We start from the raw sequence: 16,953 nt of genomic DNA, 5'->3' as shown, positions 1-16,953 counted from the left end.
TTTGGTAGTGGTTCCTTTTGTTTCTACAACTGTCAAACTTTACCAAACTGAACACTTTAGATGTGTGTGTTCCATTGTATAAAAATTCTATTTCAATTTCAAAACATAATTAAATAGAACCAATTAGCTTTGAGGGTTTATTCTATGCCAGAGACTTACAGAAGTCTTCCTGATTGCCGTTTTCTGCCTTCAAGCCTTTTACCATTTACTTTCTTCCCAGTGGTTACATGAACTACATACCCTTTGAGACAGGATCTTCTTGGTATCTTGCACACCTAACAGCATCTGATTCATAATGGGTGAACCACATCTCTACCGTTATAAAGCTAACATCAAGATAGATATTATATTAGCATTATGGATATTATTAACAAGCGGATATCTCATTTAATTTGCAGCAAATATAAGAATCCAGTAACTGACAAGATCGGTCAAGATGCTAACTGTGTACTTACTCAATTCAAGGACTTAAAATATGTCAGAATGCCTACGATTAGGATCCTGGATCTGCCACTTTAAATGGGAAGACACATAAGTCCCTGAATCTCTGTTTCCTTATCTGTAAAATGAGCGTAATACAAGTATCATCCTCATAAGAGTTATTGTGAGGATAAATAAAAATGGTAAAAGTCTTAGAAACACTTACATAGTTAATATGTAAATATTAACTATTATTATTAAAGATCCACTTTTATGTTCAGATAATGCATTGAAAATATGAGCCATTAGAACACATTTGGAATACAGTTTTAAAATTTTCCATCAAAAATTATAGGTACTACGATGAAACACACGATCCTCATTTCATTTTTGCCAATTTTTTGAAAATGGGTATTAAATTAACTCAAACTGCAGGGGCAAAGGATTAAAGGGTGGATCATTCTAAACTATATCCTTCTTAAATAGGAATTATTTAAGAAAAATGTATTTTTGCAGAGCCTTTAAAAATCCATGTGCTCAACACATAGTTATTCAGTAGCTATTGTAAAATAGCACATTAATTAACTCAATGTTGTCTGTACGTGTGTGTAAATGATGAAGGTGGAATATTGTAAAACACTAGCCTCCACTACTGGCTTATTCCCCAAATCAGCAAAAAATCAACTATTCCAGAGGAGGGCTGGTGGGATAGGGGAGGAGTATGATATCATAATAAGGGAGGTACCTATTGATCTCAGAATCTTGAAGAAGATAGGCCCATTTTCTCCACCCACAAAATCATCAGCATCCTGAGCCACCCCACTGAGAGAAGGTCTAATCCCTCAGGTGTCCTTCAGGGGAAGAAATGATCCACTTCGCTGAAATTCCACATACAGACTAGAGAACTCTATCGAGTACTCCCCCTTTTATTCATTTATTTGGCTTTAAAGAACTACTACGTGATCTTGCAAGCGAAGAAGAGAAAAGTAAAACCAAAATACCGTGATCCTGGTCTGGTGCTTCCAAGTTGTAGCCGTACCCCAGCAGTGTGCGCACAGCCTCGCGGAGGCTGTCCTTGTTGGACTTCTTGGTTCGGTCATCCAGAAGAGTGTAGGGAACAAGGCGAGGATTTCTTCTGTTCTTTACGTCCTGCGTGGAAAAACAGTGTGCGGCCGTCAAAGCAATGCCAAGGGCTTTCGAAAATGAGTAGCTACCAAATACATCAAACTTTAAAGCCCATGAGAAAAACCTGACCCTTCCACAATCTCCGAGTCTTCCCAGGCTGCAAAGTTACCGCAACACTATCAATATAAAAGATTCAATCAAATGAATAAGCGCATGTATGGAAAGCAGGCCCGCTCCATGGGAAAGAAAAGCGACAGTAACAAAAAACAACTTCAGCGATCTCTAACCACTTCCATCTGCCACGTCCAAATGGCAAAGGACGAATTTACGAAACACACAATTTCTGAGTGCAGTTCATGGACAGGGTTTTATTCCAAGAACAGCCAAATTAGTACTGGTTCCCCTCAGCGGTTCTCAGTCAGTGAACAACTTAAGACTGATTTCCTTTCTTCAGAAAAAAGGCAGTGTGTTATGGATCATCCTTCCATGTCTCTAATTAAAAAATATGCATTGGGTTGAATCCATCAACCAGCGAAACCAGGCAATGTCAGAGGCACTAAAATGACTTTAAAACTCATAACTTGTCTATTATAAAAGAGGCTCCAAATTTAAACAGGGGTTAAAATGTGTTGACAGAGAGAGAGAGAACAGGGTATCTTACTATCTTGGCAAAAGGATGTTCCATGTTAGAGCACAGAACTTACTTCCATGGGATGGGAAAGACACAGCAACTCCTACAAGTGTGTAGGGCACTGCCGCTTTGGAAATGACTTCTTTCCATTCAGTCCCTGAGACCCGCTGCAGTATTTGCTCAAGTTCCCACATTTCAAGAAGCATAATCAATTCTCAATACTTTAACATAAACAGGAATTGGGAGGCTGTGGATGTTCGCACCACACCTTCCCAAGGAAAAAAAAAGAAAACAATGGAAGCAGACAGGGGTTGTTCTGGTAAACCAGAGAATAAATACTGTATGTTGTTGTTGTTGTTTTATTGCTATTGTAGTTTTGAGACAGAGTCTCACTGCAGCCTCAACCTCCTGGGCTCAAGTGATCCTCCCACCTCAGCCCCCTGAGTAGCTGGGACTACAGGCATATGTACCATGCCCACTTAATTTTTAAATTTTTTTGTAGAGACAGAGTCTCAGTATGTTGCCAAGGCTGGTCTCAAGCTCCCAGGCTCTAACAGTCCTCCCACCTTAGCCTCCCAAAGTGCTGGACAGCAAGTGTGAGCTCCCACGCCCAACCAGAGATACTGTTTGTCTTGTTTTTTCTCCCTTTCCTCTTTCAGGCAAATTTGTACTGAATACCTAATCCTGATTACTTTAATACCCAAGTACCTAAATACTTGAATATCTACTGACACCTGGAGTAAAATTATCTGTAACAGCAACTCAGTAGTGAAACCTGAATTGATGCAATGTTTCTATAAACTGATGTTTATATTCTTTATCCCTCTTGGTATTACCTTGTCTGCCTCGTGTGGAATGAACTGTAATTTGAAGTCAGCTACGCTACCAAGGTTGTTATGTATATATATGTAATATATCCTCAAATCTCCATTCTGAAAACCAAATAAAAAAATTGAATTCTGAAATTTATCTGGCCCCAGGGGTGGTGAATAAGGAATTGTGCACCCGTTTTAGTATCGTTTTATCCCAATCTTCTTACATTTCAAAAGTTTCTCCTAAAATACAGTCTCACAGAGAGAAATACCACAAAACCATATTTTAAGTCACAAACGCGGTATTATTCATTGTGTGCCTAATATGTGTTCATGATCACAGCCAGAGCTAAGGTCATATAATTTCCTGAGTCTAGCACTAAAGAAGTGTTTTAGTCCAAATATGCACTATATGGGAGCTATATGATATGAGTTTTAAAACAGTCATTGTTTAATCCTTCCGGTTACAAATTACGTTAATTCCCACTTAAGTGAGTCTCAGAGCACATGCCACGGAGCTAATTCCTAGGTACCTGTTGGATGCCGTAAGTCCACCCCTGCCGGATTCGATCCCGGGCCCACACGTTGTGCGCGTTTTCTGCCAACTTGTCCACCATTGCTTCCTGAGACGGGGTGAGTTTTATAAAGCTCAGGTCCATAGGGGCAGGCTTGTATCCGCTTGTCAGCTGGTAACTATGCATCAAAGACAAAGAAATTGGTATACAATTGGCCTTTTCACAAAAACCCCTGTAAACATCATTTTACAGCCCTACCTCACTGCAGTTGTTCCACAAACCACAGTGGTAACCACTGGTGAAGTACCAGACCATAAGCCTGGGTTCCTTCCACTTTAGCTATAACTGATCAGATGGAAAAGCCATATAATCTTTGTGTTTTCATTTTTACATCAATAAGACAGAAATGGGATGACATACGTGTCTCTTAAAGATGAAAAGGACCTGTCATTGTTTGTGTTCCTAATAGCTGAGGCTTCTGTATAGTCTAAATAAAAATATTGGTTACTTATTAAAATATTTTAGAGATTTTCTGTGAAGTCTTCATTTTTTCTTCAACTGTTAAATGTTAGATTAATGTAATATTTATTTCATAAATCATTATGTCCTTTCAGATATTTCTTATTCTACAGAGAAATTTAAATGTATTCATAATTTATTTCCTTATTGTCACTGCTAGTTACATTTTTTTAGGAAGCCTTTAAATAAGATAGAGACTACAAAGTAAAGAAAATCTCAGCTATATAATCATCTAAAATATGATTGCATTTTATTTCCCTAGAGTCCAAGGATCTCTTAGCAGAAAGATCCTTCTACATTCTAGGCTGGAGAGAGAAGTTACTATTATAATAAAACAGGTATAAGTTTTACTCGTTGGAAGAAATACAAAGTTGAAAATATTAACTTTTCAACCCACACATATAAGAGCAAGAGTACTGCTCTGCTCCACACAGGTAGTATTTCATTTTATTTAACCACTGAGATTGGCAGAAAGCCTATTTTATAACTGCTTTCCTTCCATTCTTCTGTTACTGTTGTATTCCCCATTTCTGACTATACCTTGAGGTCAGGGTCTGTTTCTGATTCATTTTTCTAACTGCCATTATCCTTAAAACAGTTCCCAGCAGATAACAGCCTTCTGATACGTAGTTGTTGAAAGAATTAATTTTTATTTACCAAATTAATATAGACATACATGCATCTTCAACTCAAGAACATTCACCAGGTAATTATGCTAAGTTACAAAATTAGTTATTAAAACATGAGAAAATGTTCTTAAAAATAAATGTCAGAAAAGGCCGGATGCAGTGGCTCACGTCTGTAATCCCAGCACTTTGGGAGGTCAACGTTGGCAGATCACATGAGACCAGGAGTTCAAGACCAGCCTGGCCAACATGGTAAAACCCAGTATCTACTAAAAATACAAAGATTAGCCAGGCGTGGTGGCAGGTGCCTGTAATCCCAGCTATTCGAGAGGCTGAAGCAGGAGAATAGTTTAAATGCAGGAGGTGGAGATTCCAGTGAGCAGAGATTGCAGTGAGCCATGATCACATCACTGCTTTCCAGCCTGGGTGACAGAGCAAGACTCCATCTCAGAATAAATAAATAAATAAAAATAAACGTGAGAAAATGCTCTTGAAAATAAACTATAAATTCTCTTAAAAATAAACTACTGGCCGGGCATGGTGGCTCATGCCTGTAATCCCAGCACTTTGGGAGGCCGAGGCGGGTGGATCACGAGGTCAAGAGATCGAGACCATCCTGGTCAACATGGTGAAACCCCGTCTCTACTAAAAATACAAAAAATCAGCTGGGCATGGTGGTGCATGCCTGTAATCCCAGCTACTCAGGAGGCTGAGGCAGGAGAATTGCCTGAAACCAGGAGACGGAGGTTGCCGTGAGCTGAGATCGGGCCATTGCACTCCAGCCTGGGTAACAAGAGCGAAACTTCGTCTCAAAAAAAAATAAAAAATAAAAAAAATAAACTACTACTCTGGGCTATGACTGGCATCATTACAAGGCAAGCTCCTTGAAAGCAGGGAGTAGGGAGTTAGCCCATTTTATTCACAGTGATCCTCCTGCACCTAGACTAGTGACCAATACATGGTAGGCGTTCAGTAAAAATCTGCTGAATGAATCAATATATTACAGCAATAAATAACTTTTTAAAGGTTGAATAAACCTGGCTTTAGCTTAATTACTTCTATTTTATTATAAAACATCCCATATATTATAAGCAATTTAACTAAAGGCTGGGCACAGTGGCTCATGCCTGTAATCCCAGCACTTTGGGAGGTCGAGGCAGGTGGATTACTTGAGGCCAGGAGTTCAAGACCAGTCTGGCCAGCATGGCAAAACCCCATCTCTACTAAAAAATACAAAAAAAATTAGCTGGGCACGGTGGTGCACACCTGTAATCCCAGCTACTTGGGAGGATGAGGCAGGAGAATCGCTTGAACCTGGGAGGTGGAGATGGCAGTGCATCAAGATTGTGCCACTGCACTCCAGCCTGGGTGATAACGGAAGACTCTGTCACAAAAAAAAAAAAAAAAAAAAAGGCATTTTATCTATCTGTAGACAAAAAAAAGTAATTTTTCTGTAAACAAAAGCTTTACAAATGTTTTCTTTTGAGTAGATCAGATTGTCACAATTAGAGCAAATTACTGGTGTATGTCATTCAATTTACATTTATATAAGTCAAATTTATGGACATTAAATTTTGTTCCATTTTAAATAAAAGCTCTGTATGTATGGACAATTAACCACAGCTTCTGTTTTTTCATAAAGAAGCCATGTGGGAATTTTTTTAACAACTCATATAAATCATTGCATTTGACAGATTTCTGACATGTAAATAGAAAAACCTATAAACTGTAATCACAACTAAAGATATAAGTTCTTATTTGGAAAGTATTTTCTTTAGAATATATAGATATATTTATGTACTTAAAAAAACCAAAAACATTCATATATCTATAGAAATTGTACATATTTTGGTTATATATATATTTTTACATGTTTTTGGTTTTTATTTTTGTTATTTTTTGAGATGGGAGTCTCACTTTGCTGCCCAGGCTGATCTTTAACATCTGGTCTCAAGCAATCCTCCTGCCTCAGTCTCCCAAATTGCTGGGGTTACAGGCATGAGCCACCACTCCTGGCCTGGAATTTTTTTTTTTCAAGAGAAAGCTCCCAGTACATTTCAAATGCACCAACAGGTAATCAAGCTACCATAGCCTAATTTCCAAGTTTAACAGCTGCTGGAGGCAGCCTCAGGGTACACGATGAATAGCCCAGTCTTTGTACTTCCTTACTCCTTACTCCCCCACAACTACTTCTTACTCCCCACAACTGGCCCGTAGTCACCCAGCATACAATCTCTCACTTTCCAACAGCCTTGATCCCATCTAGCAGCCATGGAGGCCACACAGATGAAGTTTCGATATTCACCTGCGAATCACTGATTAGAGCCACTGCGACTCTAATGAGGGATACATGCATTCCCAAAGAGCAGTGATCCTTTCCAGACATCAATTTTTAATGGTAGAATTTCTTGCAATATCTCCTGGAATGAGGAAGTACTTTTGAAAGGTGGAAGGTGGGAAGGAGGTCCTTCCAAATAAAAACTTACAGACAAGTTCTACTAATGTGTGAAGCTGGATAATATTGACATAATCATTCATCTTTATTTTCTAAGTTTTCTTCTTCCCATACAGATTTCTTCTAGAATAGCTTTAATCTGTGATCTCAATGAAAACTTACGGAAATGCATTTGCATCTGTTTAATTAGCCCAATAATTTGTCCACATTCGTTTTCATATGTAAAATGTAACTTATTTTACTTTCTTCTCTCTATACCCTGTACAAGAAAGGATTTGAAGCTTAGAATTGTTTTTTTAAATGGCTAATAATCCCATCAGAATTATAATTATGCTCATTTCACCTGAACCTTTTTATTTCTACCTATTTTAAACAGCAAATCACTTGTACAGTAAAAATAAATATGAATATCTATGAAATTCATGGACTTTAACCAATTATAATGGATGAAACTATTGACATCATCATTTCACCAATATGAATTAATGGTAGCGGCAATAATTTTAAAAACTATTTTTCTGTACATTCTAACAAAGGAACTAAGAACTAAATCATTATACCAAAATGAGATATATTTAAAAGTAAATAAATGCACTTTGACAAACAATGTCCATTTCACCTTATTAACACAATTTAGTTCAGTACACAAAGGACAACCAACTGCTAATATGAATTATTATCTTCTTGTGGTTAAAAATAAAGTGTTTTGAATCAAATGTAATTGACATGAATCAGAAGCTCAATGGTTTCAAGTAAAATTTCAGGTTGATTTCTAAAAAGTTAAACTAAATAAAGGAAAAAAATAGTAAAATAACTCCTGGAAAGTGAAATTTTATAGCCACCAAAATGGAAAAACGTAGCATTATTGTTATATTAATACAAAAAACGTAGAGCTCATGTTAAGATATCTCTGTATTACATTCTACTTTCTCAAACATCATGAGAAACTTCTGCCAGAATCAGCCAACAGATTTTTCTCTCCTCCTATTTATTTAATAGATATATGTAGCTTTTACCCACTTACTTTAATATGCAAATTCTCTGTGCCATCAATCATCCTACAAAATTAGCTTATGAGGAATATATATGAAGTTAAACACACAATTTAATATGCTCACTTTACAAAGTATCGAAATAGTTATTAGCACTTAGTTTTATGTTGGCAACTACATAATTTAATAAAATATAATAAAAAAGAATAAAACAACATTGAGGGTAATAAAACACCTAACAGTCTAGGCTTCACTTTCCTGATAGTAAAATTTCTTTTTAAAATACCTCTGAAAACAAAACCAAACAACAAAAATCCTGACAAATTCTCCATTCCATTTGTATCCAATCACCAAAGATATAAACCAGAAATTGACAGTGCCTGGCTCCACTGAGGAACTGTCAGGTTAAATTGCAGCTCAGTTTTGTGCTACATTCCCATGTGACCTACATTTTCCTAAGCAGGTATTCCAGATGAGCCTTTAAAACTAGTGCTCAGTGTAATATTATTAAAGGGCCAATTAATGTGATTTAACAAAAACAAGGCAGAATACCAAAAACAGCACCAAGCCTTTTTTTTTTGTTTTTTTTTAAAGCCACCCCAACCTCCCAAGGTTACTTGTTTAATATAAATCAAGTTAAATGAAGCTTGGAAATCATTATATTGTGAAAGATGTACCATAAACATGTAAAGACCACATCCAAGTTCAGGGAATGTCAGCTGTAAATCTGAAAGCCAAATCAGCCCTTCAAGTACCTTGGAACAATGGAAATCTCAGATGACCGCACACCAGAGACATGAAGAGCAAGTTTTGCTGAAAGCACATATACTAGAAATGAATATTAGCCTGACATTTTCACAGAAAAGGTATAGAGAATATTCAGAATCATTCTCCAGAAAACAAATTCAGAAGGATTAATTTCAATGTAGAAATTAAAGGGAGAAAACAAGCGTTCTATTTCTTCTACTTTTTAACTTTTTTTTGTTTTTAAATAAAAATGTGTAATATGAAAATGTGCCCTACTCCCCCAACCCCAAACAACTCCTTTTTTACTTGAAGGCCTTCCTCTACTCCTCAGCTCCTTTGAAACAAGGCCATGAAGTATCCACTGCTCTCAAGAAGGAGGCATTTCAAGAGACAGAGGGGGGAAAAAAAGCTATACTTGGCATTTGGATTTTAAAATGTCTTTGAAAATTCAATGCAGAGATAAAGATCTTTATAGCAGGGCCCTATGATATTAAAATCTCTGCTTTTGAATACCAAAGGAACAAAGCCCTTATGCTTTAGGACAGAAAAAAACCGATAAAGAACCCAGGGCCTCCAGTCTAAGATAGGCTGAAAATTCCAGAGCCTAGAGCGGGGAAGAGTCAGAGGAAGCAAGTTCTCCCCACCCTTCTGCCCAAGTGAGGATCAGATAGACCCCAGAGCCAAAGTGAGCTTCCATCTTGCTTCTCAGATTGTACTCAGCCAAATGGCCAGGTCACATAATTTCACAGATCCAAACCCGTGAACAGTACAGACATGCTGACAAACTAATTTCAGGCTGATAGGACTGTGACAACCCTTCCTTCTCTCTCCACTGATAAGCTGCAATCTCCAAGCAGCCAGAGAGAGCATTCTTAGGTTTCCAGCACTCCTAATGAGACCTGGATGAGGAACAAGAAGGAACCGACTTACAGAGGTGAGGAGGGCACCCAATGTGAACTCAGTACCAAATTGGTCCAGAATACATACATCCCAGAAAATGTCAGCAGAGGTGAATGAAGACCATTCAGTCGATGACAGCAAACTCAGATGAGAATGGACAAGGACTGAACGTCTCCTCCCTATCAGGTGAGTGCCCAGAACATAAGCAGCCCTGGGAGTAAGACAGGGATAAACCTTGTGTTCAATTTCACTGTCAAATATTCATTCAGCAGTAGAATGCTTTCAGGTGCTATTCTAGGAACTAATAATACATTATGAATATTATAGACAAAAATGCGGGCCGGGTGCGGTGGCTCACGCGTGTAATCCCAGGACTTTAGGAGGCTGAGGTGGGCGGATCACAAGGTCAGGAGATTGAGACCATCCTGGCCAACATGGTGAAACCCTGTCTCTATTAAAAATACAAAAATTTAGCTGGGTGTAATGGCGCATGCCTGTAGTCCCAGCTACTCGGGAAGATGAGGCAGGAGAATCACTTGAACATCGGAGGCGGAGGCTGCAGTGAGCCGAGATCCTGTCACTGTACTCCAGCCTGGGTGACAAAGATAGACTTCATCTCAAAAAAAAAATCTCTTTATAGAAATTACATTCCAATGGGTAATCAAGCACTAAACCAAATTAAGAGTAATATAATTCTATGTTAGAAGATTTAAATGCTATGAAGAAAAATAAGGTAGGAAAGAGGGCTAGGAGGAAGTACATTTTTAAATAGGGTACAATTTTAAAGAAGTTGAGGAAGGCCGCTTGAGAAGATATCATTGGAATTAAGACCTAAAGGTGAGACTAGATACGGAAAATATTGATTTAATTATATTTGCCCTAAACAAACTAGAATTAATTTGCCACTATCAGGCTGCATTCTGGCTACAAGGCCCATTGGATTTAAATCCTAAATTAAGCCCAATCAGAGAAAATGAAGAACACTGCACACTGGTGCATTTTAAAATTTGTGATCTGTGAAATTTACCCACTACACATAAAGACAGTATATAAGAGTTTTATTTTTCTTCATAATTACAGTGCCTCATCTTTACAGAAAAATCCAACTGTATTTCTAAACCATTTTTCACTTAGGTAAATATTTACAAAAACTAAATTTTGTACATGTGCTTGTGTCTATATAAACAGTATACATATGGGTACACATTCAGTATCTAATGCATTCATTTCAGAAAATCATTTTAAATGTATACACACACACACACACACACAATCAAGCGTATCATTCTCAGCCTTTTATCTGCCCTACAATTTCCTATCTCATGCAGTAGCTTCACAGCATTAGGGGTAAGGCCATATTGGGAAGAGCAAAAAACCTAGCAGTAGTTTTAGAGACCTCTCAGATGATTGTAATATGCTTTTTAAAATTTTTTTATTTTTTTATTTTGAGACAGAGTTTCGCTCTTGTTGCCCGGGCTGGAGTGCAATGGTGCGATCTTGGCTCACTGCAACCTCCACCTCCAAGGCTCAAGTGATTCTCTCACCTCAGCCTCCCAAGAAGCTGGGATTACAGGTGCCTGCCATCACGTCCGGTTAGTTTTTGTATTTTTAGTAGTTTCACCACGGTGGCCAGGCTGGTCTCAAACCCCTGACCTCAGGTGATTCGACTACCTCAGCCTCTGAAAGTGCTGGGACTTAAGCAGCCTCTGACTTGCTGTGTTTCCTGTTGATTTAACAGATAAGGGCTAAATGAAAGTTTAAATAAATGCCATTGATATTCAGACAGAATTTTGTTTTCATTTAAATCTACAGCCTTTGGAACAATCTCAAACGCTCAATTAGGCATATGAGATATTGAGGACCACAAGCTCTTGGAGTGAATGGATTTCTTTTCAGTTGTACATTTCTTTATTCACATAATAATTTAACTCTAGGCTCATCAAACTATGCAGTGTGTCAAGGGTTTAGCAACAATAAATGAGGGAAGATGTGCGAAATTAAGAATAGATGATAGTGTGTTGTACTCTTGTTTATTTTGAGAAGGATAAAGGAGATACAGGAAAAAAGAGACAAAAACTACAGTGAATCATCCATTCTTCAAAAATTCTTAAGAATTTTCAGTTAAATTATCTCAGAAATCGGTTGTTTTTAAAATTTTTTATTTTTATTTTAAATTCTGGGGTACATGAATTTAAAATTGCAGGGTGTACACAAAAAATGGCTATTTAAAAAATTCATTTTTATTAAGTTCCAGGGTACATGAGCAGGATGTGCAGGTTAGGTAGGTACATGTGTGCCATGGTGGTTTACTGCACCTATCAACCCATTAACTAGGTATTAAATCCAGCATGCATTACCTCTTTTTCCTAATGCTCTCCCTCCCACCACCCCACCCCCTACAGGCCCCAGTGTGTATTGCTCCCCTCCCTGTGTCCATGTGATCTCATTGTTCAGCTCCTACTTATAAGTGAGAACATGCAGTATTTGGTTTTCTGTTCCTGCATTTGTTTACTGAGGATAATGACTTCCAGCTCCACTGACTGCACAGTATAAAAACTGGCTATTTTTAATAGGGAATATAGCATCTAATTCCATCTAATATACAGAACTTGACTGATCATCAAAATGTCTCTAAAATATATGCAAAAGAGACAGTAGTAGAAATATTCTGGGCTGTGGAAATGTTATTATGCTATGATACTGCTCATTCACAGATCATAGCCCAAGGGTTGCAGGTAGGAATCGACCATATTTCTAATAGTTACACAAAAGCAACTTAAAATGCATAGGCGTATCACATGAAACTTGGCACTCAGGAAATAGATGCTTTCAGCAAAGGAAAGTGAGAGTCAAACTTAGAAATGACAGAGGTAAACCTGGTAGGAGACAATACTGGTTCTTATCAAGATTTTAACCAAAATTTACTCCTCTTGTGAAGATTATATTTTGCTTAAATAATGTATTTTTAGAAAAGCTAAGAGAATTTCTAATCTACTTTTATCAGTGTATCTAGGTTGTATCTAGATTATATGGCCTGTGCATCCATACAGAATGTTGAGAAGAATGTAAATCAGCCGGGCATGGTGGCTCACGCCTGCGATCCCAGCACTTTGGGAGGCCAAGGCGAGTGGATCACCTGAGGTCAGGAGTTCAAGACCAGCCTGGCCAACATGGTGAAACCCTGTCTCTAAACAAAACCAAACAAAAAAAAAAAAAGAAGAAGAAGAAGAAGGATAATGTAAATCATCCACTAGGCTTTGTCTACGTCTTCTTCTCCCTAATCCAGTCAGTATTTAAGTCCCTTGGAAGGTAGAATTCAAGACACCAGGACGAGGGTGGAAATAAGAAATAAGAAATCTTGCTGGACGCAATGGCTCATGCCTGTAATCCCAGCACTTTGGGAGGCCGAGGCAGGTGGATCACAAGGCCAAGAGTTCAAGATCAGCCTGGCCAAGTTGGTGAAACCCCATCTCTACTAAAAATACAAAAATTAGCTAGGCATGATGGAAGGTGCCTGTAATCCCAGTTACTTGAGAGGCTGAGGCAGGAGAATTGCTTGAACCTGAGAGGCAGAGGTTGTGGTGAGCCGAGATCGCGCCACTGCACTTCAGCCTGGGAGTCTGTGCAAGATGACGTCTCCAAAAAAAACAAAACAAAACAACAAAAAAAGAAATCTTGCTCTTAATCATCACCTATCTCCTTTAAAATTCATCCCCTCTGGTTTCTTCCCACTATTTACATAAACATGCTCATCTGTCTTCTATGCTTTATAAAAAAAAAAAAAAAAAAGTGTGTGTGTGTGTGTGTGTGTGTGTGTGTGTGTGTGTGTGTGTATCAGAGTCTTGCTCTGTCACCCAGGCTGGAGTGCAGTGGTGTGATCTCGGCTCACTGCAACCTCTGCCTCTCAGGTTCAAGCAATTCTCCTGCCTCAGCCTCTCGAGTAACTGGAATTACAGATGTGTGCCACCACAGCTGGCTAATTTTTGTATTTTTAGTAGAGATGGAGTTTTACCATGTAGGTCAGACTGGTTCTCCTGACCACAACTGATCCGCCCGCCTCGGCCTCTCAAAGTGCTGGGATTACAGGTGTGAGCCACCATGCCCAGACAAAAAAACTTTAATCACGATTTCCTTCTGAAATGAATATCATCTTCACTGAACTTCTTAAAGACTGGTTATATCTACGGTTATATCTACTTCTCCTCTTTCCCACTAACATTTTTTTTTAGTTGATTAAAACCTGGATTCAGTTATCAATCACCTCTTTGTTATTACTATGAAAATTTTCAGGCCTATGCAAAAGTATCAAAAATATGAATACACTTGAAGGTCTCCTTCTGTTACCACCTCAATTCCAATCCCCTCCTTATCCCCAGAGAGAATTATTACTCTGAATTTGAAATTGACTATTCCTAGACATGATTTTTACACTGTTCTTCCATATATCTGACTCTATGAATTTTCTGTAGAATTGTAGCTTATGTTCTTAAACTTCAAATGGTATTACACTGTACCACCTTTTCAGTAACATGTGTTTTTTTTTTTTTTTTGGCTCTAAGTAGTGTTTTTGAAATTTGTCCATTGACTCTATCTAGCTACAGTTAATTCATTTTCACTGCTCTATAGTATGTCATTATATAAATCTGTAAAAACTATATTTATATTCTTAAGGGATTGATGGGAATTTGATGGAAATTTAAACTGTTTCCAATTCAGTGCCATTATAATCTATGCTCCAATGAATATTCCTTTCAGGTTTGTTTTGCATGAGTACAAAACTTTCTCTAAAGTTTATGTCTGGAAAAGGAATAGGTCACATTCAACTTGATAAGGTTTATAAGATTAGGCTAAATCAATCTGCATAGTAGTTGTACTAATTTACATAGTCTTCCATTTTTTCTCACCCAGTGGGGATGAAATAGCTTTTCATTGTGATTTGAATTTACATTTCCTTGATTATTACTGAGGTTGGGCATCTTTCATATGCTTATTTGATATGCAGGTTTTCTCTTTCATGAATTATGTTCATATCCTTTGCTCATTTTTCTATTTGGGCATCTTTTTATTAATTTTTAGGAGTTCTTAAAGAAATGCAAATCAAAGCAACATTGAGATACCATCTCACGCCAGTTAGAATGGCGATCATTAAAAAATCTGGAGACAACAGATGCTGGAGAGGATGTGGAGAAATAGGAACACTTTTGCACTGTTGGTGGGAGTGTAAATTAGTTCAACCATTGTGGAAGACAGTGTGGCGATTCCTCAAGGACCTAGAAACAGAAATTCCATTTGACCCAGCAATCCCATTACTGGGTATATATCCAAAGGATTACAAATCGTTCTACTATAAGGACACGTGCACATGAATGTTCATTGCAGCACTGTTTACAATAGCAAAGACCTGGAACCAACCCAAATGCTCATCGACGATAGACTGGATAGGGAAAATGTGGCACTTATACACTATGGAATATTATGCAGTCATCAAAAACGATGAGTTTGGGTCCTTTGTAGGGACATAGATGAACCTGGAAACCATAATTCTCAGCAAACTGACAGAAGAGCAGAAGATCAAACACCGCATGTTCTCACTCATAGGCGGGTGTTGAACAATGAGAACACATGGACACAGGAAGGGGAGCACTACACACTGGGGTCAGTTGGGGGGAAATAGGGGAGGGACGGTGGGGGGTGGGGAGCTGGGGAGAGATAGCAAGGGGAGAAATGCCAGGTGTAGGTGATGGGGAGGAAGGCAGCAAATCACACTGCCACGTGTGTACCTATGCAACAATTTTGCATGTTCTTCACATATACCCCAAAACCTAAAATGCAATAAAATAAATAAACAGAAAAAAAAATTTTTTAGGAGTTCTTGATATTGTTCTGCAAGTCTTAACAGCTGCTTTTGATGCACAGAGTTTTTTTTAGTAAGTGTGTATTTCAGATTAGCGGACATGAAAAATAAATAATATCAAGTATAGAAGCATAATTAGAAAGAAATAAAGCAAGGTTAAGGAGATGGTCATGGGTCCTATTATTGTTAGAAATAATTCTGTAAATTCTCCTATGCAATAATATTACCTGCTATTGACGACAATTTGGTTTTTTTCCTTTCTAAGCCTCATGAGTTTTTTCTTGTCTCATTGCATTGGCATATTGAATACATCAAGTAGTAGTGGCTTATATTGCCTCATTCCTGAACCTTAAAGGAAAAATTGGGGGTTTACCTTATAGATTATTGGTTTCTGTTGGTGCCTTTGTTAGGTTAAAAGATTCTCTCAGATTATTGCCTTCTAAGAGTATATGTGCTTAGAAATAAAAAATCTTATGAACTATTTACTTCTAAATATATTGGGATGGTCATATGAATTTTCTTCTTTATTAGGCATGAATTTAATAGATACACTTTCTAATGTCAACTTATCTTTTCACTACTATAATAAACTCAGCTTGGTCATATTATACTTTGTTAATACACTACTGAGTTGTTTAACAGTACATTATTTAGCACTTTCACATCTATACTTATAACAATGGATTATAATTCCCCTTTTTCATAGTGTCTTGATCTGATATGAAAGTCATATCATCAAAAAATAAACTGAGATTATCTGTATTCGTAGAAATCAATAGAAAAGTTGTTTGGGTGTGTGTGTGTGTGTGTGTGTGTGTGTGTGTGTGTGTTTGATTCAATTCCTTTACTAGTTATAATTCTATTCACATTTTCTTTCTTATTGGATCAGTTTTTATATTATTCTACACAATTGTCCATACTTTTACCTTTAAATAGTTGTTTTGATGAACATTTATTACACTTTTTAAAATATTCCTAAGTTTGCTAACAAATTTTTTTTTCTTTTTCCTTTGTCAATCTTTTCAGTGTCCTCTCCCCTGCTTAGCAGGTTTTTAAAACAAGCTCTTGGCATCATTGGTGTTTATATTTCATGCCACCCCTCCAAATTCATTGGTATTGCTCTTATTACAATTTATTTTCTTTTACTTTCTCCAAGTAATACCTTATATATGCAATCCATATGTTTTATTATGAAATATTTTCCTTTTCCATTATTATGTTGTAAAATTTCCATGACAGAGAAATTCAAGAGCTATCTATTGTACAGCATGGTTAATATAGTTAATAATGATGTATTATATATTGAACATTGCTAAGAGAGTAGATTTTAAGTGTTCTTACCAAAAAAAAAAAAAAA

The 16,953-nt window shown here is 37.4% G+C and overlaps 1 protein-coding gene across 1 annotated transcript in view; it reads right to left on the bottom strand.

The window, feature by feature from the left end:
• Positions 1–16,953, bottom strand: part of RYR2 (ryanodine receptor 2) — a 787,527-nt gene that overhangs the window by 289,691 nt on the left and 480,883 nt on the right. The window contains exons 26-27 of the mRNA XM_037737814.1: positions 3,522–3,681; positions 1,422–1,569 (exon numbers count right to left, since the gene is read on the bottom strand). Of these exons, the coding sequence (XP_037593742.1) occupies positions 1,422–1,569; positions 3,522–3,681 (308 nt within the window). The remainder of the gene's footprint in view (positions 1–1,421; positions 1,570–3,521; positions 3,682–16,953) is intronic.

This window comes from Cebus imitator, unplaced genomic scaffold (genome assembly GCF_001604975.1).
Source record: "Cebus imitator isolate Cc_AM_T3 unplaced genomic scaffold, Cebus_imitator-1.0 Scaffold42, whole genome shotgun sequence".
Lineage (NCBI taxonomy): Eukaryota > Metazoa > Chordata > Mammalia > Primates > Cebidae > Cebus > Cebus imitator.
Note: the sequence above shows the minus strand (reverse complement) of the source record. Positions and strands in the feature narration are given on the sequence as shown.